This window comes from Argopecten irradians, chromosome 2, assembly GCF_041381155.1.
Source record: "Argopecten irradians isolate NY chromosome 2, Ai_NY, whole genome shotgun sequence".
NCBI classification, from domain to species: domain Eukaryota; kingdom Metazoa; phylum Mollusca; class Bivalvia; order Pectinida; family Pectinidae; genus Argopecten; species Argopecten irradians.
The window spans coordinates 20,914,524-20,937,388 of NC_091135.1; the positions used below are offsets into that span (position 1 = coordinate 20,914,524).

At 33.9% G+C, this 22,865-nt stretch overlaps 1 protein-coding gene across 2 annotated transcripts; it reads left to right on the plus strand.

The window, feature by feature from the left end:
* Positions 1-5,010: 5,010 nt before the first annotated feature.
* LOC138314788 (uncharacterized) lies at positions 5,011-21,127 on the plus strand. 2 transcript variants are annotated; one of them, XM_069255334.1, is made up of 10 exons: positions 5,011-5,143; positions 5,480-5,635; positions 9,288-9,436; positions 9,566-9,905; positions 10,052-10,314; positions 11,168-11,304; positions 12,352-12,438; positions 16,061-16,434; positions 18,972-19,093; positions 20,254-21,127. In XM_069255334.1, the coding sequence occupies exons 2-10, from the start codon at positions 5,590-5,592 to the stop codon at positions 20,272-20,274; spliced, it is 1,539 nt and encodes a 512-aa protein (XP_069111435.1). In that variant the 5' UTR covers positions 5,011-5,143; positions 5,480-5,589; the 3' UTR covers positions 20,275-21,127. The 2 variants fall into 2 exon arrangements, with proteins under 2 accessions (XP_069111435.1, XP_069111434.1); XM_069255333.1 differs by lacking the exon at positions 20,254-21,127 and adding an exon at positions 19,272-20,202.
* Positions 21,128-22,865: the final 1,738 nt, after the last annotated feature.

A 22,865-nucleotide genomic window follows, 5' to 3' on the forward strand; every position in this document is an offset into this window, starting at 1 on the left:
ATATGCCGACCCCATAATGACTTTGCCATGAGGATGACACCCTTACCTCTGCAGTATTGTTACCCAAAGACATTATATACACCAGATGTGGGATAAAGTTTGAGTTAGAGGTGAAGCTACTTCAAGTTTTGCTGATGCTTATTCAACAAGCTTCGTTGCATGCTGACTGTTAGGCAAGTAACAAGTATAAGTGTTGCAGGTGCCATAGGCGTCAGGTATTCAATGAATAATTCACGGGTGTTTGTATGCCTCTGTACTTATACTGGGTTCAACTGAAGTGGTACCATTGTCACTGCTATAGGGTTCAGCCAGGCCATTCCAATCGATAATGTGTAACACTTATTGTTTAATCTCTTTTTTAAACGGTCATACATCTACGATTTGTGTTGTTCAAACGTAAACGATCATACGATTTGTGTTGTTCAAACGTTAACGATCATACGATTTGTGTTGTTCAAACGAAGGATCATAAGATTTCTGTTGCTCAAACGTAATTTTGTTTTTGGTAAAGTATATTGGTCCTTTTCAATTTAAGATGCCTGGTGATTAATAACGCAGTTCATAATGTTCTAATTACAAAATACAAGTTAATGGCTTTGAAAGAGTAATTAAGAATTGATTAAATAATTAGAGAATTACTGACTATAATTCAGGTATTTTTCAATAAAAATTTTCTATTCAGACGATTAACCAAGCGTTATTCCTGAAAACTAGTGCTATACAACTGCAAGTGGTCAGCGGTTATTAAAATATCAAACTTCATTAGCAGTATGAAGTCATGTTTACTTAAAATATGTATTGCACAATCCTTGGAATATCAGGACATATCTCCAAATTTTCACTTTAAGATGGGTTTCATTGTAAATGTAATCTATTAGTTATACTTTGTTCAACATAATTCGATATTAAATCTAAACAATCTAAACATTTTGTATAAAACTAGTTTTGTAAGAAGGGGTTAGTAATATGCAAGAAGCAACTGAAAAATATTGATAAAATGTATGTTGTATGTTCAATTAGAAACACTATGTCATGTGTATCGATTTTGTGACACGACTTCGTGAGAAAATTTAACGTTTTACTACTGTGACCACGGTTCCGTCGTAAACGAGGACGTTCAGTTTACAAGTGTATAAACCTCGTCTACCTATATACATAATACCAACTGTCAACACAATACAAGACTAATTCATACATCTATAAATCAATTTGAGATAAGTAGCACCGATACCGAGAGCCCCTATAACGACTGCCCTACCAGTCAGGACCGCTTTTATTACACCAATCCGTGGCCCTGTCCGCGATTTAACAGTTAAATGAGTTGGAATCAAATTAAACGTCTTGTACCTAGGTGTTCCACATGGGCACATCATCTAACGTCTTCTCCTGGGGATCCTTTTAGGTAGAAGCTGGTAAAATGCCACACAAATGTCACTGTGAATGATAACCTAGTTAGTGTTGGTATATCAGTTATTCTGATGGTTTGGACAGGGACATACATCCATAATATTTAGTGATACGTATTAGATAATGTGATAAGTTGTGTGACGGGTTCTTTGTGACGTTTTAATCAAATACATCCAGTCAAACTTATCGTATATTAAACGTGAACTTGGTTGTCATGGCGTTTCGTAAATAAGTACAATGCAATTAGTCTACTCAGCCAGTTAAACTAACATAAACATTACATTGTACATGTACAATACATAGGAGCGAAGGCTTCGTTGGTTGTACTGTTCCCATATTGTAATTCGTTTGACTTGATTCGGTCGACTAAGTCAAACTGAATAATTGGTGGGTTGTTGGTTTGTAGATAATTTTGATGGTGTCGTTTTCGGACTTTAAAGCCGTGAGCCTATCTTGTTATAAAGGTAGCCTGATATTTCACTGAAGCCGTATGTTGAATGCAAACTCCTCGATTGTTTTATTTGGAGATGACTTGGCTAAATCATATATGATTATCTTATGACGTCTGTGCGGAAATTGTTGAAGTTAATGAATGTTAGAAGCACAATATGAAGATATTTTAAACGTATATATGTATACAGATGTAGTAAATGTTCATCCGAAAATTGTTGACACTTTGTATTGTAATGGGGCCCTTGTGTTGTATAAATCATGAACAAACTCTTTCGATGACTAGGCATTACTATTAGTCATGACCCATTAAACAGGACTTGTGTCAGTAATATGGCTTAATATAGAGTTAATGCTTTCAATATCTATCACCAGTAGATAAAGCACATTACGGTTATCAAAATCGTCGAAAATAACAAAGATCGCTAAGTATTTTCTAGCAAAAGGAAAGAAGAATATATCAAAACGACAAAATGTCATAGTACATGTAATTTCTGGTTCGATTATAGTTTTACAATTTGAAGGTCTTCTCCACCAAGCACAATGTACAGTGCATTCCGATTTCAAAAGTTTCCAGATGAAAACAAATTCTGGTATCACTTCTACCTTGGCCATGCTTGATTCCTGAAAAAGTCAAAATCTGACTTATTAAGTAATTCTTCTCATATATTTACAGAAGTAGAGAAACTTCGGCTTTGACATAGGTCTGCATTCTTGTTTCGAGAAATCTGAGCCTGGTCTCCTTGTTCACATGTGTCATATGTGGGGTACAATAACAACTATGTTTTGTTTGTTTATTTTTAGCATTCCAACCAGATCATATCATATTTCTGAGTAATGAATTGTTATAAATTATACAACTACTCGCTTTTTGCGATAAAATTTCTCTTGTCTATTGAAAGTCTACTATGATGTACACATTGACAAAGCGGCTGATAAGAGCACTTCTTTCCTCGCTTTTCTTTAGATTGCTTCATATCAAAATAGTCTCTCTTTACATTGCCTCGCTTTAATCATTTATTTAATAAGAATTCATTTCTTGTTTCTAAAAAGTACTGGTAAAGTATCTACTGAACGAAACATGTCAAACTCTACATTGTTAGTACTTTACTCTAACCTCAACGTTATGGGATTTTCTACGATGGCCGATAGCGGAATGTACAAAAAATGCAATAACTCTTTGTTTTTTGTTGCTTTATAGCTATATTCAGTGTTGTTTCTGTAAGACAAAAAATGCTGCCAATAACTCTTTTTTGTCAAAAAGAATAAAGTTGTGTTTCAAGTACAAAAAAAGCCTTGAGTAGCGTTTTTTTGTACATTAAGAAAACAACTCAAGTTACTTGTACAAAACAAGCCATGAGTAACAGTTTTTTGTACATTAAGGAAAAACCTCGAGTTACATGTACATATTTACTTTCCTTCAAGGTCACTGTCAACAAGTGCATTTAAGAATAATTGCATTTGATAAAAGGTGCTGACCTTTCACCGGTTATCAGTACGCGGAGGAATGCAAAGACCACGTGTGTTATTTATGATCTTTTAAACAACAGCTCGCGAAATTAGAAATTAAGCTGTTTTGCGAATGACTATTGGAGGTGTATGGATCGTCTGAAATGTAAGTACATCGTTGAAAGATGAATAAGTTACAAAACTCCATAACTTTTGCCACCTTTTCGAAGTAGATTGTAATTCACAAGTTATATTTTATTTAAGGTATGACTTGTAACCATTTTTGATATTATTCAGATACTAAAATAACACAAAAATAGAATTTGGATTGTATTTTGGAGTGGCATAAAGACGGTAACCTTGTTTTAGAACAAAACTAGTCATTTAATTGTAATATCAGATCATTGCTACTATTGGCATGACATGAAGGTACAACTTCAAACAAGTATAGTAATTTTTGGCGATAGCCGAGGGGCTATAGCCGTACTGGGCATCGAAACTCGTGTTTTGTGGCAGATTTTTCGGCAAAAGTATAACGCGTAGAATTTTGTGCATTTGACAAGTTATAGTAATGCGTGCGACTTAGTGCACATCAACTTTTCGAGAATGCTCTTGTATCCATAGCCCTAATTAACTGATTGAACATTGCTAAACAAATGCTAGTTATCTGCAGCTGACCAGTTAATAAGGAGGGGATAGTTCATGTCCCGCCAGCTAGTGCAGGTCACTAGTCACCTGTAGCCGAGTCTTCCCGTTACAGCTCGTATCATTTAAGTATTTAATTTTGCATTGGGCGTTCCGTAACTACATAGACTTAAATGTATATACAAAAAAATGAGGTATGCGTACCGCTGAATTGAGATATATGTTACCGTCTATTTACTTTATCATCATTACATATGAACAATCATAACAAGCGTACGGGTATACATTTATAAATAAAATCGCAATAAGGAAATTTAAAACGAAACGGACTAAGCAGCTGGTCTAGTAAGGAGGGGGGTAACCTGTCCCGCCGTCTCTCCGTTACAGCCCGTATCATTTAAGTATTATTCGTTTCGTAGTCGCACATAAATATATAAAAATTAAAAGCACCGCTGAATTTCAATAATTAAAAAATACACCTGACCGTTTTATGAATATCTATTACATTAACAGATCGTAACAAATATATGATTGTATGCGCAATGTTTTACACCTGGATGATGATCACAACACAACAAGGAATTTTGAAACGGATTATACATTATAACATTTCCAATTTTTAATTTGTATGGCAAATAAATAAATCAGTAATAAAATATATACAAAGCAAAGTCGGTGGAGAATGAATGTTTTGAATATAGTATATCCCGTTATTTCAACGAACGTATACATCAACATGCAATATATATACAAAGCAAAGTCGGTGGAAAATGAATGTTATGTGTTAAGCCGGCCGAGAGCCTCGTTAACTATATATATCGCCCCGTAATTAGGAACGACGCCGAGAAACATAAGACTACACGCGTTATTTATTTACATTTAACAGTTCTGATATAAGCAAGGTATAACATTACTTTAGTCTACAGCAATGATGCCGATAGAACGAAGGACATACGTCCAATCGACATAATAATTACAAATTCCCAATATTTTACTTTGCTGTTTCATTAATTAAAACTTTATTCTTTTTGCAAATTTGTTTGTCTAAGTGTTATTAATGAAAAGATAGAAACTATTTTTGATCAGATTTAAATTTGTTTCAGGACTACTATCAGAATAAAGAACTCTGGAAACCCAGAAGATATTATTTTATTTCCTGTAAATGGAGCCGAATTCACCTTAGATGACCTTAGTAGGTATCCTTACTTTTTCAATATTTTTAGTAACAGTGACCTTTGTATTTTAAATATTTTATCATATTGAAAATGTATCAATGTGTCTTGACCACTCAATTTCTTATACTCATTTGAGACAAACATAAACGTCCATCTGGTTAGTAATTGCAATTTCCGTTATAGCATACTACAATAGATATAATGGCGAAGAATTCTATATTGTAAGTAAAAACATTTCAAATAAGTTGATCATTTGTTTGCATTTAAGACCTTTTGGTGTGTGTTTTTGTTTGTTTTGTCTTGAATCTGGTATATGCAGTTGTTTAATCGGTTTCTCCTATTATATTTTCCAGAAAGTGCATTTCCGTTGGCGAATTCTCTGCGATATACAGATGCTAATGAAACAGATCAGCATCATATTATATGTCGCAATGGTATATTTCAAGAGCCAGCCTGTGGTTGGATGTTTGAAGGAAGGGACTATATTGCTGTATGTGGACCACAGACAGGTAATACCCTTAGAATGTGGTAAATATTTTCATATTTAAACGCAGGTCCTTAACTCAAATGCAACAAGTATATATATTATCCAATTCTATGAAACTAACTATATTTTTAAATGCACTTCATCTATCCTCTGACTACGTGTATGAATTAACCAACTTTATCGACTACTCCAAACTTAAGTTCGCCATCCTCTTCAGAATTAACATCTCTATTCTAAGACAGTTCTATACTCATAGTGTAGAGTGGCTTCCAGTAAAAGGTCTTGAGTGGGGTCACTTTGCTGTCAATTACACTCGTAGTTTATCCCGCCATGTATACACCAGACTATATTTACCCATAAACAATGCGCCTAAACCAGCACTATCCCAAATACACACTTAAGTATCTTCTTGGTGTATTTAAGAAGTAACATGTATTAAAAATACCGTTTAAGAAGTAGTATGTATTATAATTAAGGTACTAAAACAATAATTCTTAGTTGATACGAATGCCCTTGCGTGTAGGGAACTTCGGTAAAAGGTTTTCAGTGGGGTCAGCTTACTGTCAATTACACTAACAGTTATCTCGCCAGCCATTTTAATAGCGTTACATATGAACAATGCAATTCAATCGGCATCAGAGGTGGAGGCCATGTGGTAATATGTCGGTACATCTTAACCACTCGGCCACAAATTCCCAAATTTTTTTTTGAATTTATATACAAGACCGCCATGCCGAACAAACAAACCCTATCAAATGCCTTACTACATGTAATATAACAGAAAACTAACTTTGCCTCTTTCCTTTTATCAAGTTGCTTAAGTATTGTATCATAAACAGATAAGAGTTGATTTACAGTGAAGTCTTTAGGAAGAAATCCTGACTGATTTTTTGAAATTATGTTATTAGATGACAGATAATTAAAGGGACCATTCAGTCTAAGAGTACATTAAAATTTGCATATATATCGGGAAAAACCAATTCTAATAGAAATACGATTAGTTGGTTTTACTGTGATATGCCAGGAAAGCCCACTGTAGTGAAATGTATGTGACATGTTCAAACTCGGTTACTGTCTGCCATTACAAATAGTGGTCGGATGTCTTGTATGCCAAACAAACCCTGGTCCTTGTCAGTGCAGTAAAGACATGTTTTGTCTAGAACTACTGGAATCGCTCTTCCAGTAGTGTGTTTACCTTATTAGATGCATATTCTGTCTAAAAATAATTTCATCAAATCCTCAGTGGTTATGTATTGCATTTGTTTAATGTGCGTGACTTTGGCTCGGGGAATGGGTACAGCGTACATGTTGTACTTGCTTAATCGTAACGATTTGGAATTTCAATGGTATCAATCAAAATACAAAACAATGTCGTGAAATTTGTCATTTTTTTATGTTTCATAACGAATGTAGAACAATACATTTATGTCATACTTTCCTTCGTGGTTATGTAACAGAATTAGCCTCGCTGAATTGTCCCTTTAAAGAGATATTTAAAAAATATTTTCTCAAGCATTTTGCTAAATAATGGTGTAACAGAAATAGGTCAATAATTAGATGGGTCTCTTCTTATTCGTTTACCGTTAACATTATTTTTTTTCCAGATTTGAGGTAGATGCCCAAGTTCAATTGATTTACTTAAAAGAATATCTAACGGTTTAATAAGTGATTCAGATACAGCTTTGATAAATTTAGGGTGAATTGAGTCAGAACCTGGAGTTTTTTTTTACATTGATAAGATGAAGCTGGTCAAGTATGTCTTGTTCAGTGATAGTAATATTTGATAGATCTCGGGGAAAACATATCTTGATTGATATCGCCAAGTAGATTTTTTTTATTAAATGTGACACTTCCTCGATGGCTTCATCAAAGTTCCAATAATCAACTAGAGAGTCTGGATGTCTATATAAACCCCCAATAAGTACTTTTTCATTTTGTAATTTAACTTTTTACCAGATCATCTCCAGACTCTCGTGTTCTAGATCATTTACCTGTTTTGCAATAATAGTAATTTTGATATATATAAAAACACCTTCCCCTTGTTTATTTTGTCTGTCCTTTCTAGATAAAACTGGAAAATGCTCAGTCAAAATATCTTCATCATTGATGTCTGGGTTTAAATGGTATTCACTAATACAAACAATGTCGAATTCGCCATATTCAGCATCAATCAGTTTAATTTTGTTCCTTAATGAACAAGCATTTACATGGCAATTTTTTAAATCATCATTTATACCTTTATTATTGTTTGTATCGGGTCCTGGATTAGGATGTACATCAGCATATATTAAAAGGAGTAGCCATATAACAAATTATTGTAATGACAAGTTTGACATGTGTAACAATAAAATATAGGAAATGAGATGTACATGTTATGTACGAATAGGACACACTAATACATCCTCGTTGGAATGTAGGTAATATGAAACTATAATTATATAATATATATCAAATATGTGAAAAACAAATAGTTAATAATTAAGATAGAAGATATCATTTCCTACAATTATTTAGTACAGAGTACAATATCAAATAACAAAACTATAAATTTGGATGATAAAGATAAGTAATAGTTTGATTTTATACTACATATTCATGTACTATTTTCCAGAGGTTCATCTGAAAATATGCTGAAACTCTTCAAAATCTTAAGCAATTAGCATTGTGAAAATTGAATTTGTGAATTTTAGCAATTACTTCAAATATTCCATACATGAATTGTAAAATACCATTACTTTTTTCAAACACTCTTAAACATTATTGTGTTTGTCAATAATTATCTGCAATGTATAGCATAATTACTTAATATATTGTTAATTGTTCGTAAAATCATCTCAATATTTTTTTTTACTGCACAACACTTCAAATAGTTTAATTTAAATATAGGTCTTCGTTCTTTTTCACCTAGCTAATACATTCAAAATAAAGTTTTATTGTTTTATTTTGAATCCAACGATCATGATAAACTGTTTAACTTTTTATGTGTTCTATTAATAATCACAAAGCGTTTTCTATTACTTGGAACATAATTATATACCAGATTGTAATTAGAGCTTTACAAAATCCCGACTTTCATATTACTGAGAAATACCTTTTCAAGTTATAAACATAATTTCAAACTAAAGCATTTTTCTTCACAGGGTTTTGTAGAAGTCATATAGTAATCTGGGTAATCTATTATAAAAAATGATTTGCTATGACTGAAGAAACGTTTGATTCAAACTGATGGCCATGTTATTAAAAGTCTGTCCTCTTTCTTTGGAAAAAACATATGCATAAAAGACGCCACAGCAATTAATATCAATTATGGGCCTTTGTCTCGGTTCATATGGTGTTACACCGCACTGGTAGAATAAATAATGACCGTAATTAGATTTAACCAGGGTGGTGTAACACCATACGGACCTAAACAAAACTTCATTTTTATATAAGACACGTTTTTACTTTGACAATTATAAAAAAAGCTCTGATGTGCCTGCTATTACATACAAGAAAACTTTTGGCATAGGGCGCCACCCTGAAGAACTCAACGTTCGATGTTTTTAAAAGTAGAAACACTGAATCGATGTACTATACATTTATATCAATCCTCAAATGAAAATGTATAAGCTAATGAAGAAGTAGGAAATCACAGCACATCTAATATTTACGAATATGTATTGTTTCCTATTTAGGTAGAATAGGTAGTAGGCACTCCCAATTTGAGGCATTTAGGAGGCAAATTTCCAACAGACAGTCTACATCAACGTCTTTGCCAAGTCCAGTGGTCGTTGACCAACAGAAACGTCAATCTCGTCGACGCGCTGAGTCTCCGACAACTATGGTAGGTCAATATTAATCAATGCGAATCCATATAATATTTATAATCCAAATATATCTTTCATATAATTATTTTATTTTCTTTGGTTTTTTCCCAAAACGTAATATCTGCACATGTCGTTTCTTTCTCAAGATATCTGTTGGCATTGGACGATGGACGTCAGGAAAATTTTCAAGGATAAGTGAGGCGAATTTGTCTATATGTGGAGGTATCGTAGTCATAGGACCATTCATGAAAACGGAAAATACAGCATTGAATATCAGAGACGAAGCTTTTAAAAAGTTTTCTACACAGAACAAACTGTTCCAAAGGCGATACAAAAGATCTGACGAGTTTTTCCTTTTGTACCCCGATGGATCAAAAGTGAAAAAGCTACCGGACAACTCTTCGAATTTCACATTGAAGGGATACAGAGACTATTTGGATCCTAAGCGAAGATACGATAGGCTTCGGCTTTATCTTTGTCACAAAGGTAAGTTTTGTCTTGTGTTCTCTTAAAAGCGCTTTCATTGTCATTTTTATGTTTTTAATTATACATTATGTTATATACTGCAATACCTGCAAACATAAACATTACATTTATCTCAACATCTGTAAGCAATCCTTTCATGTCTTCAGATAATTATTTGGAGTACGACATCGAAGTATTGTCAACAGAAAGTTCAGATGAAGATCTACCACCTCTTGAAAGGCCACAGCGTACATCAACCCCGCGGTTTAACGTATCCCCTTCATCTGGAAATCATTCAAATAATCAACACTTTAGCAACTGGCTTTCCTCATCAGAATCTGATGTCACTTTACCCTTGGTACAGGAATGTATATTTGTTATAGACGGACAGTTGAAAAAAGAATCTTTTCCAAATAATGTTTTAGCCCAGGTAATTTTCCATCTCTTCATAATAAATATCATTATTTAATTTATAGGGACAATTCAGTGAGGTTAATTCTGTTACAAAACCACGAAGCAAAATGTAGCATAAATGTAATGTTCTACATTCCTTATGAAACATATAACACCAGTATTGAAATAGTCAACGACATGGAGAAGTATTTTATTGTAATCGTTGAAATTCCAAATCGTATAGCAATATATTTAAGCAGGTACAATATGTACGCTGTATCCATACCCGAGCCAATGCCACGTATGTCAAACATAACCACCGAGGGGTTGAAAAAATCATTTTTAAATATGAGTATACAACTAATACAGCAAACACGCTATTGTGAGAGCGATTTGAGTAGTTCTAGACAAATGCCTTTTACTCCACTGGAAAGGATCAAAGTTCGACATACAAGAGGTCCGACCAATATGTGAAATAGCGCACAACGACAGAGTTTGAATATTTTACACACATATCACAGCAAACCCAACTAATCTAACTTTCGTTAGAACTGGTTTGTTGCCAATATATTAGACTGAATTGTCCCTTTAATAGTTAGAAAGCTTGGCAAATATATTTTTCATACTTTTTTTTTATAAACTCATCAATAAAATATTCGTCTATGTTACATGATATTAAATTAATTATATATATCTAGATACTGTATAACTATATATCATTTTACAAGAAAACTATTCCAGTTGTATCTATTTTTAATGATTTCATAATAATATTTAATGTTGTCACTGGTATCCTGCGTTATTGTGTTTGTGACAAAGACATTCTATATGTATGTTTATATTACAAATAATTGATAACCATTACTCTAACAGAGTTATTATTTTTTCAGGCGTTATTTGACTTCGTGGCGCAACACTGTCATTGGCAATTCACTTTGAAAACAAACGGAATAGCAATAAATCCCGAGTGTAGACTACAAGAGTTGACAGGTGATAAACAAAGCTTGGAAATCCTCGTCGAGAAGAGGTGAGGGTCAAACTTTGTATACATCCTGTGTTAAAGGTTTAATTAACCTAAATGCAAGTTCGTGTATGGAAAAAAAAAGACTGGTCCGAGTATTGTAGCATTGTCTCTCTTTAGTCTTTATCTTTTCAAACGTCATTTAATAACTTTATACTGTAGTGATTTGTATTTGATATTTATCGTGCATAAGAGTTATTATAGAAATCATGTTATTCGAATATTAGTAACCTCAATTTACTTTAGAATATAGTGGAATACGATAAAAGTTTAATTGTCACGGTGTTTTTCGATAACCGAATGGCATCATTAATGGACAAATTGACGACTTGTTATCTTTGTAACCTTTCGTTACATTGATTAATCATTAAAATTTAACTATGCGCATATCACCATATATATATAGGATCGCTTACATGAGTGTTCATTCCATATGAAATTTTATGAAACGAGTCTAAGAAGCTTTTATTTTCGGAGCCTTGGCGAGCAAACATTAAAACTTCGAGAGGATTTTCATAAAATCTCATATGAAATGAACACAAATTTCGGATACTTTTTATCATATTACTACAAATACCTACATAACAAAGAATTTCACGTCAAAATGTAATCCGAAAATTCAGCAGAGGCCGCCATTTTGTTCCGCCGTCCTCGTTATCCTGACGTCATATCATTTTTCCTGACGTCATTTTATTGTTTCTGTCTGACGCCACAATGAATTTCCAGCCAATGAAAATAGCTCCAGGTTATATTACACTAGTGACATATAACTGGATATCAGGCGGATTATGTGATAAATAGATTTTGAACTAGTTCGCATTTTATATTATACCTTCATGACTTCATAATATAAACAATAAACCATTTTGATTTACAAGGGAATGGTCCATGAATCTTGACCACATTATTTGGTCATATTTCAGTTTTATCGAAGCAGGTCACCATGCAGGAACTTCAGTTTATACTCATGATGCTATCTTCAATACTGATCATTGTTTTTTTTGCCTTTCTTTGGATCATAATATTTAACATATTACCTGATCCATCCATTAGACAAGAGGAAGACGAGATAGATGTTCCAGCTATTTACGACACCGAAACAGGAATTCAAACTTTGGTGGATATGGCGCTCTATGAACTGTAAGTATATATATTTTATACACTGTTAAAATAGTAATGTACGAATGAATTAGTATCTATATATCAATAATGCACGCCATTGAAAACTTTTATTTGTCTTTCTTTTTAATACATTGTGATCTTCAGATATTTTATCTTTAAACGGATAACTTCCATGTCGCATACATATTTGAGCGTAAATTTGTTTTTGACTCGGGGAAGTAACTCTGTTATATGACGTTGTGCATTGGTTTTTATCTTTTTGTACATGTGATGTGCAGTTACATATCATCATATGGAAATTTTGCTTTAATGCTAATTTCTTCAAAGATATAGATATAAATCTTAGCATGTACATTTAATACATTATACAACTTGAAAAGCTAATTGCCTCAGCCGCTCAATAAATTAAAATCATTGTTTTACATATCTACAATATCTGATCACCTTAGAAACCCGTTTTCCGTTTTTGTTTGTTTTTTTTTTTAAATGACAACTTTGTGAATTCTGTCAAATAGTATTCAACGTTGAATAATACGAGGCCCATGCAGTTTTATTTCGAATACGATAATTATATTCGTAATTAATGAAATAAAGCACGTATTTAATTTCACAATAGTAATGAAAATCTTCTTAATGACGTTTTAGATATAGAAGCAGTATAAAACATGATGTAATCACGTGGGCTGGCTAGAAATCGGTTACATTGGCTTAATAATTATGTGGTAATCTGACCCTACGTCAAACACATGTCTGAAATTAGTAATAGTTTGCCATAAAAAGAATGCGATATCAATACATTCTTTCATGAAATAATGACATTATTGTTAGTGCCTTTTTGCTGATCGAAAGGTCACTTCAACCTATCTGCATTTGTTTTTTTTTGAAGAAACAGGTTACATGACTCGTGGTTATGAAATTAGAATTTATTCACAACTGTTTCATAAGCTCGGTATACCTTGTGTTTTTGTAACTTCAAAACACATAGCATCAATACCCAACAACCGCTTATCTCACACGATCTTCTAGAAAGTAGATTGTTTTCTTTCCTGAAAGATTAAAGCGTTTATTATAAAATATTTAAACAATAAAAGAAAATGAAGTAACATAAAAAATGATATTTTCTATTGTCTGGTATGAAATATAAGACTTAATCATGTACTGATATTTAATTATCTAAGATTGAATATATGTTTTGTTTTCAATAAATATTTTGAATTGAAAAAAAAGATTGAATATATTCGTTTTAACTATTGCAGGCATGTTTTGATCGAGTTGAAAATTTAATACTGAATACTGCATCAGTTCACATTAAAAGTTTATATGTGAACATCGTTAATTCAAACTGTTTTTTTCATCACGTTTAGCTAATAGTTTATATCAACATTATTCGATTGTATATATAGGTTTTTAGGTCACCTGAGACGAAGTCTCAAGTGACCTATTCTAATCGCCTTTTGCCCGTCGTCGTCCGTCGTGCGTCGTATGTCCGTAAACAATTTACATTTTCGACTTCTTCTCCAAAACTGCTGAAGCAATTTCAATGAAATTTTGCACAAACCTTCTAAGGCATAAGGCCAATCAAAATTGTGAATTATATGGTCCCCACCCCACATGGGGCTGTGGGAGGGGCCAAAAGGGGTAACATTGAGTAAAATTTCAAAAATCTTCATCTCTACTCACAGATGTGGTAGAATCAAATTCTCTTCATAGATAGAAAGGTCTTACGGTCCTTTACAAAGATTGTGAATAATATGACCCTGGGGTCTCTAGTTTCCCCCTGGGGAGGAGGTTAAGTTTACTATAGTTTATATTGGGAAAACACATTTTTGAGCATTATTTGGTCATTTGTAATAGGAAATGAATCAAATGTTGTCAGAATTATCAGTATGAGATGGACATTTAATCCTATTAACAAATTTTCTATGACTAACCCCCAGGGGCCTTAGGGGCGGGGTCAAAAGGGGTCAATTAGGCTAAATCTTCAAAAATCTTCTTCTGAAATTCTGGAAATGGTAGAATCAAATACTTTTCATAAATAGAAAGGTCTTAAGGTCCTTTACAAAAATTGTGAATTATATGACCCTGGGGTTTCACGTTTCCCCCTGGGGAGGGGGGGTCAAGTTTACCATTGGAAACGAATCAAACTTGGTTAGAATCATTAGCCTGAGATAGCATTTTAGCATCATATCCATATTGGTCCAGGCCGACCCCCTGGAGGCAGATAAGCGGGGCTAAAAAAAGGTCAAATAGGCTAAAACTTCAAAAATATTCTTCTAAAATTCTGGAAATGGTAGAATCAAATACACTTATATCTTTGGTCCTGGCCGACCCCCTGGGGGCAGAGGGGTGAGGCTAAAAAAGGGTCAAATATGCTAAAACTTCAAAAATCTTTTAAAATTCTGGAAATAGTAGAATCAAATAGTTATAAATGGAAAGGTCTTCAGGTGTTTTATAAAAAATTGTGAATTATATGACCTTGGGGTCTCACGTTACCCCTGAGGAGGGGTCAAGTTTACTCTAGGTTACATAGGAAAATATATTTGTGAACATTATTTGCCCAATTTTCATAGGAAATTAGTCAAACTTGATTATAATTATAAGCCTAAGATATATCATTTTAACATCCATATCCGTCCTAGATGACCCCCTGGGGGACCAGAGGGGCAGGACCAAACAGGGTCAAAATGATTAAAATTTCAAAAAATACCTCTAAGTTCACAGGTTTGATGGAAGCAAATACTCTTCATAGTCTAAAAAGTCAAATTTATAAATCACTGACAAACTTCAAGACCCAGAATATAGTGTTTATATGTATTTAATTTGTTTCATTATTTGTTTCATTATACATGTATATTCTAAATCAGGTGACCGTTAAGGCCCATGGGCCTCTTGTTAATATTTTCTTTCCTCGTATCAAATATAAATATCCTCCGTTTGGAAACATTTCTTTTATTACAAGAAGAATATTTGTATTAATGGTTTTACTGCCATTCTTATTCCAGCATACTGTTTTCAATTAAAAATATCATTACAGTTAAGAATACAAACACACACACACACACACACACACACACCGCCACACACACACACACACACACACACACACACACACAAACCATCGAACACACACACACCCTCCCTCTCACACACACACCCTCCCTCACCCACACACCCTCACTCACTCACACACAGTGAACCAATTTTAAAAGCCAATGCTATCTTGTTATTCCTTTGTTCTTGAAAAAAGTAGGCTCGATTAGATTTCCGTAACAATTAAATTTTACAATTTTGATTTATCATAATTTTTGTGTGGAATTTAAAGCATTCCATGAATCGTTTTTAACTTATTGCAACCTAAAATTATCCCTTAAAGATGAATATGGAGGGAAATATATTTTATTTTCTTTAAAAAACCCAGCAAAAATATTTACAATGTGTATGTACATTGTATATTGTATCGATGAAATAATACATCCATAATCCAATATTTCGCCAAAAGTATTTTCTTATAAAGCATGCTTACCACTGACAACCATTTGGTTTTATTAACAAAACAAATGTGGAAAAATGACATTTGATTTTCTATATAGAAAAAAATGACAGGGTATTCATAAAAAAATTTGATATATTAATTTACCAGGGGTGCGAATGAAGAGCCAACGCTTGTGCTGAAAACGTTCAAAACCATATTCTGCAGAGGACGTACATTGGACATTCCAAATACCAATACGCCGATAGAAGGGGACACGTCCATGGTATATGTAAGCCGATATGCCTTATGGGAAGATGCTGTTTCAGAGATGGGAATGATTGACAATCTAAGATTTCCTCTAGAAGTTCTCTTTATGGGAGAGCAAGGTGCTGACTACGGCGGGCCACGCAAAGAATTTTTCCGACTGATTCTTGCCGAGATCAAACGTAAAATGATACACGTTGACGACGACAACTGCTTTCTTCGCAAAACCACTGAGTTAATTGCAACAAGAGGTTATTATATAGCCGGCATAATTGTTGGTAAGTTTTTTAAATTTTACATTTAAGTTTGACTTTACCTAATAGAAAAGAAGTAGCAAAAGTTAAGTAAAATTGTCATTTGGAATGCGATTAATTGATATAACATAATATAAGACACAGCATGTATTATATAGCTCACATATTAATAAGCCTCACATAACCTATCGTGATGGGGGATCAACGGTAGTAAACTTTTCTCAACAGACAGTTAAAATTTACTTTGCATTTAATGACTAGCACAAAGGTCCTGATCAATGATTTGTAATGTTTAAACGAAAAAATTATTCAAGGAGTGGGTAATGACAGATGAAAATAGGTCTTGGTAGTGCCTTATCAGAGAGACTGAGAGACACAGCAGTCTTCTTGTAAAGCCATTAATCAAAGCGCTCTGGATAGGTCTCCAAAAATGAACACGAACAGTTATCGGTAGAATGGGAAATGTCACAATCAAGTCTTCACTGTAATCTACTTAATTTGCAGATAGGGGTCCATGAGGGGTTTCAAATTACTGTAGGATTGTTGTAGTTGATTATATATTTGCAGCGGTGGCTTTGCCAGGGGTAACTAGAAAGAGTATAGTTCTATTAATAGCTTTCAGATGTAAAACATATCAAATGAAATTACGTCATTGTGATATACTTTTAAGAAAAATATCACAGAACAGTCAAAATTCACAATTGATTTTACCCGATCTTTTAAAAATACGGTCACGATGACCGATTGGAACTATGAAATCTAACACCTGGGGTTACCAACAATGCATAACAATCTTGAATTTAGGAAAATAAGGTCACTATGACCTACTTTTTGGAAAAAGTCATCGGGTAATGCATATTGATATCCGAGATGAATAAGATATGTAAAACTTGTCACTGTGGCCTACTTTTCAAAACAATTGACATATGGCAACCATAATCTTGGATCAACAATACATGCTGATCTCCAATGTTTCAAAAATAGATCACAATATCATTCCTTTACGGCGATGAACAAGGTATGCTAAACTTTATTTCATAAATATGATATCTTCAGTTGTAGAACAGTAGTTAATTGCACTGGTAAGGCCTCTCGTGAAAATCGCTATCATGTATATAGAGGCTTCCGATTGGTCGAAGGTGCAACAGAACACAAAGCCAGGGTTATAATGTGATTTCGAAGTAAATGAATTTAATGCATGCTTTGAAAATACAGTAGTATATATAGGTAATGGGAATAATACAATGCCAGTTAATTATCTAAACTAAAATGACGAGCAGAGTGTATTTAACATCATGCTGAATATTACGATGGTCGACACCAGTCTGACAAAAAAAATCTCGAAAGGAATTTGACCAAAACTATTTTTTCAATAACAAAAAGTATGATATTGATATTAAATGATATATATATTACACTTTACAATCCGTGAGTTATATGTGCCATATTTTTCATACTCACGAATCAAGAAAAGCTTTTGATATGTTATTCATAACCACAAGTTACCAACATTTTGAGAAGTTTCCATCTAAACAAACCTAAGACATCGAAAGCAAGAATTTCACAGTGCTTAAATTCTGTGTTATAACTAACTTTTGTAAGGCATCAAGTCTGGACATTTGAATGATTTTTACGATGGCCGATAGCGGAATGTGCAAAAAATGCAATCACTCTTTGTTTTTGGTACCTATGTTCAGTGTTGTTTCAGTAAGACAAAAAATGTAAAAAAGCCACGAGTAACAGTTTTTTGTACATTAAGAACAAACTCGAGTTACATGTAATTATTTACGTTCCTTACGTTCCTTTAAGGTCAAATAATTGCATTTGATAAAAGGTGTTGATCTACTTTCCCTAGTTATCAGTAGACGGTCGTGTGGCCGCAACATGCTTCCAATCAGTATTAATATATCGGGTCCAAATAATAACACGGAATCAAGGAAGCATGGTAACAGCTAAGTTGTAAATGTCTCAGAAATCAGAATCGATTACTATTATTTACAGTTTTTTTTAAATCACTACTATCTTTTATTAAAGAGTTTAAGAAGTTATATTTTTAATGGGATTACTGTAAATATTAGTTTGTGATTTCTGAATTATAGAAAATAAAACAACTTACCTGTTACCCTGTTTTCTTCCATCCATAATACTGAAATAAAGCATATTGCGGCCACGCGACCTCTGCATAGCACATTTAACCATCTGCAATTATTTTGAAATGTACATGTTGACATGACTTTGAAGGATTTTTTTTTAATATAGAAAAAAATGTTACTCATTGCTTTATTTGTACTTGAAATACAGCTTTTCTTATTAATGAAAAAAGGGTTATTACAACACTTTTTTGTCGAATTGAAGCATTTCTGAATACAGGTACAAAAACAAATAGTTATGCATTTTGTGTACATTCCACTCTCGGCCTTCGTAGATTCAATAGATAACCGAAGAAAAATTAACTTGTCAAAATTTTCGTCCAGTCACGGCACATATAACCTTAACAATGGACATCATAAATAAGGGGCTATTTGATGACTGATCATGTCCACTGCATTTTTTATTTACAGGACTAAGCGCTATACAAAACGGTCCTTGCGCTGATTTTCTCGACAGTCTTCTCACAAACTGGACAAACGGCGAAGAATATTTGATGTTCAAAAAGGGGCTCGAGAGAGTTGGTCTTTGGCAGGTATTGAGTTTAAAATTTTATAAGATTAACCACAGATTAAAATAAAATACATGTATAGCAATACTGAAGCACGACCTATTAAATTTTTAAATCAGAATAAACTATTCCCATTCTGTACGAATGATTAATTCGTATTTTGATTTATTAAAACTAGCTTTTCAACATTCTTTCATTTCAGTTGATACAAGCCAAGCCTACATTGCGCTATTTGTTTCGTGCTCGGACAAACAGGCTGACAGTGGCGAAGCTAATTTCGCTACTGTCACCCGAGTTTTCTGAAGTAGGAACTAACAAAAGGGTACATGAAGAGAACACCTTCTCCATATTTATTCGGTATATTCGACAAGTTGCATGCAAAGCTACGTGTTTACCCATAATTAGCAGATATTGTGTTCAAATCACTTTTCGTACGTGGTCCGTGATCCGTCATTTCGTAAACAATTCTTATTATCATTAATTCTCAGAAAGTACTGAAAGAAGTTTCTCAAATTTGGTCCGCCTTGTTGTCTAGTTACGCATATATAGAATTCTTAGTTAATAGACATTAGTGTGTAGTATTTAGCGTATAATCTGCAGAACTATATTCCTATATCATTAGTGTCCAATAAGGGAGCGGATGGGTGTTAGGGGACAGATACGCAGCAGATAAAGTTTGCTGGGCTAGCGGTGCACTCTTTGGCTAGGAGTGATTAATGAGTTTTAGGTCTTACACCCCGAGCTCTCTCTATTAAAATGACTATGTCCCCTCAGGCAAATAGAAATTTATGGGAATTAGGTTCACTCTCTCAGATAGAACGGTAGACGGGCAATCTTTATCTAAATATACCACTCTCCTTACTTAGATCCAAATTTTTAGGTCTAGTTTTTGATACAGTACTGGGTATAGAGGAAATGTATGGCGTACATAGCTGCAAATAAGAAAATTGTTCTGGGAGTTGAGAGTCGGAAGCTTGGAACAGAAATTTGAGAGTTTGAAGGGGAGTTAGAGGCTGTTTCCTGTACTGTTTAGGACTAGCTGGATATTAACTAAGGATACACCCATGTGTGACTTATGTATATAATGTAAATATAATTGTATAATTAATACTAAATGATTGTGCATGCAAGGTATATGCTTATACGATATTTGTTATTCTATAGTACATAAACCTTGGTTTTAGCTGGCAGACGGGAAACTATGACCCTGCACAAGATACTTCAGTTTGTTACGGGGGCTGAGGACGAACCTGTGTTAGGATTTGATCTTGCTCCAAGTGTCACGTTCTCAGTACTGCCGGGAAATTTGGCGACGTCATCGACGTGTATTAATAGACTAACTCTACCTATATCGGACTCACAAAGCCACCTGGAACAAAGCCTCTTGTACGAAAGATTTGATTTGGCTTTCACAAGCGAATACTTTGGTTTACAGTAAATCATACTTTTTGTCTACATATATATAGGCTATTGAACTATATAGCACTATTTGACCATTCACTGATTTCTAATTAATGTATTTCATGTTTCCTTCTTTTGTCTGTTTGTATATCATGTAGGTTGTCCCTGGCTGAGAGTGTCAGCAGCCTATGTGTATACACTCACAGTAGTTTTAAGTTTTGGCTGCTTTAATAGTCATCTGGTGTTACATTAACGAATAACAGAAAGGAGAAACCAGCAGCTAAATTCAAAACACAATTTAATTATATATACAATATTATACAGAGATGGTTTACAATATCTAAAGTAATTGGTGGTGGTACAAGAGTAGTACGATGATTTAAAGTGTTACTTATCTGTATGTGAATGTCCTGGTATAATCCTTGATCCTTCCAGGTTTCAAATTAACAATAATCACAAATCCACAAGGAAATTGAATGTCCCCCGATGATTTGTAAAGTTCCAGGCAATATGAATAAATCCAAACAAAGTGTTGTAATAATCCACAGATAAAGTCACAATAGCTCTCCCAATAGAATGTTATATGGCGCTGTACAATTCTTGGTATGTCTTATTACAGGTCTCATTACAGTTCTGATTAGCCTTGGGCAGCTGTTGAGTATATATAGCCTAAACCGTAATTCAAGAATATTGGAGAACCTCCTACTTCTAGAAATATCTAACTAAAAATTGTAAACAAGTAAACACACATAACTTTCTGGAAATAGATCATTCTAGATCTCTACTTAAAATCAACATGTTTACAAACATATTTGTTTATACATGATTATATTCTAGAAAGTTCTATAACCTAAATCAATAATATGACCTTCATAGCATGTATTGATAAAAAAAAGCTATAGGAGTTATCTCCCTTATCTCATAACTACATGTATTTAGTGTCATACATAAAACACACCCCTCCTTAAAGAAAAGAAAGTTTTCTTGAAAAGGAAACTTTCTTGACATATCAAGTAATATTTAAATCCTTGATAAAGCATCAGCTAGAATATTGTCTTTCCCTTTGATATGTTTTTGATGTCAAGATTGTACTCTTGCAAAGTCAAACTCACCTGAGAATTCTTTGATTTTTGTTTTTCATTTTCCCAATGAATGTCAAAGGGTTGTGGTCGGTGAAGACCAACACAGGCACAACTGTAGTGCATAGATACACATCAAATTGGTTTAAGGCCAAAATCAATGCTAAACATTCTTTCTCAATGGTGGAATAATTTCTCTGGTGTTTGTCAAACTTTTTCGAGAAATAACAAATTGGATGGTCAATTTGTTCAGTACCTTCTTGCATCAAAACAGCACCAACACCTACATCGCTGGCGTCAACAAACAGTTTTAAACTGTTTATTAAAATCTGGAGCAGTCAGAACTGGTGAGTTTGATAGTATGGCTTTCAATTTCTCAAAGGCAGACTTACATTCGTCTGACCAGACAAATTTGACATTTTTCTTTAACAAAAGCAGTAAGTGGAGCTGCTATAACAGAGAAATTTTGACAAAATTTTCTGTAGTATCCAGCCATACCAAGAAACCTCATCAGCTCTCTCTTGCCTCCCAGGAGCTGGAAAATCTATAATTGATTCTACTTTGGGCCTGAACAGGTTTAACCTGCCCCCTGTCCTACAACATGGCCTAAAAATTCAACAGTTGCATGACAAAATTCACATTTCAATAAGTTTACAGTCAATTTCATGGTAGTGAGTCTTTCGAAGAATTCACGAATCCCGCGTTAGATGGTCTTCCCACGTGTCCGTGGTAGTTGAGGGGAACTGATCATCGATGGTAATCCATCACTGCCTTCCAGGTCTTATATCACCCGGCATGTTAAGAAGACGTTGAAATGTTGCCGGAGGCATTCTTAATACCAAACGGCATAACTTTGTTACTGGTACAAACCTTGACGAGGTTACAAAATCGGCCGACACTATCTTTAGCTCTTTTCTGTTAATCGTGCACCTGCCAATACTCACTTTCAACAGCGTCAAACTTGCTTACGTAATTGGCTTTAGCCAACTTTTGTCTAATACACGAGCGTCAATCCCTTGGGACATTGGTAAGAGTAATCTTTTTTACTGACAGAAGCTTTAATTTTCTGAAGTCAGTACAGAACCGGTTTATGTATTGTCTGGCATTTGGTAACCAGATACACATGGTGAGCTCCATTCACTTTTGCTTGGTTCAATAATATCATTGTCCAACATGTATTGAATTTCTTTCTTTAAGTGTTCTTCTTTCAAAGGATTGACACGGTAAGGATGTTGCTTGACAGGTGGCGCATCGCCTACATCCACGTCGTGATAGATAGCATCTGTTTTGCCTGGTGTATCCGGAAACAAATGTTT

What these genes read in the sequence shown, in the direction of transcription:
- LOC138314788 (XM_069255333.1), top strand. Translation starts at nt 5,590, where the DNA reads ATGTTTGAAGGAAGGGACTATATTGCTGTATGTGGACCACAGACAG. An exon ending in CTGAGTCTCCGACAACTATG is followed by an intron (nt 9,437 to 9,565) that starts GTAGGTCAATAT and finishes TTCTTTCTCAAG; the next exon opens with ATATCTGTTGGCATTGGACG. An exon ending in GAAATCCTCGTCGAGAAGAG is followed by an intron (nt 11,305 to 12,351) that starts GTGAGGGTCAAA and finishes TCCATCCATTAG; the next exon opens with ACAAGAGGAAGACGAGATAG.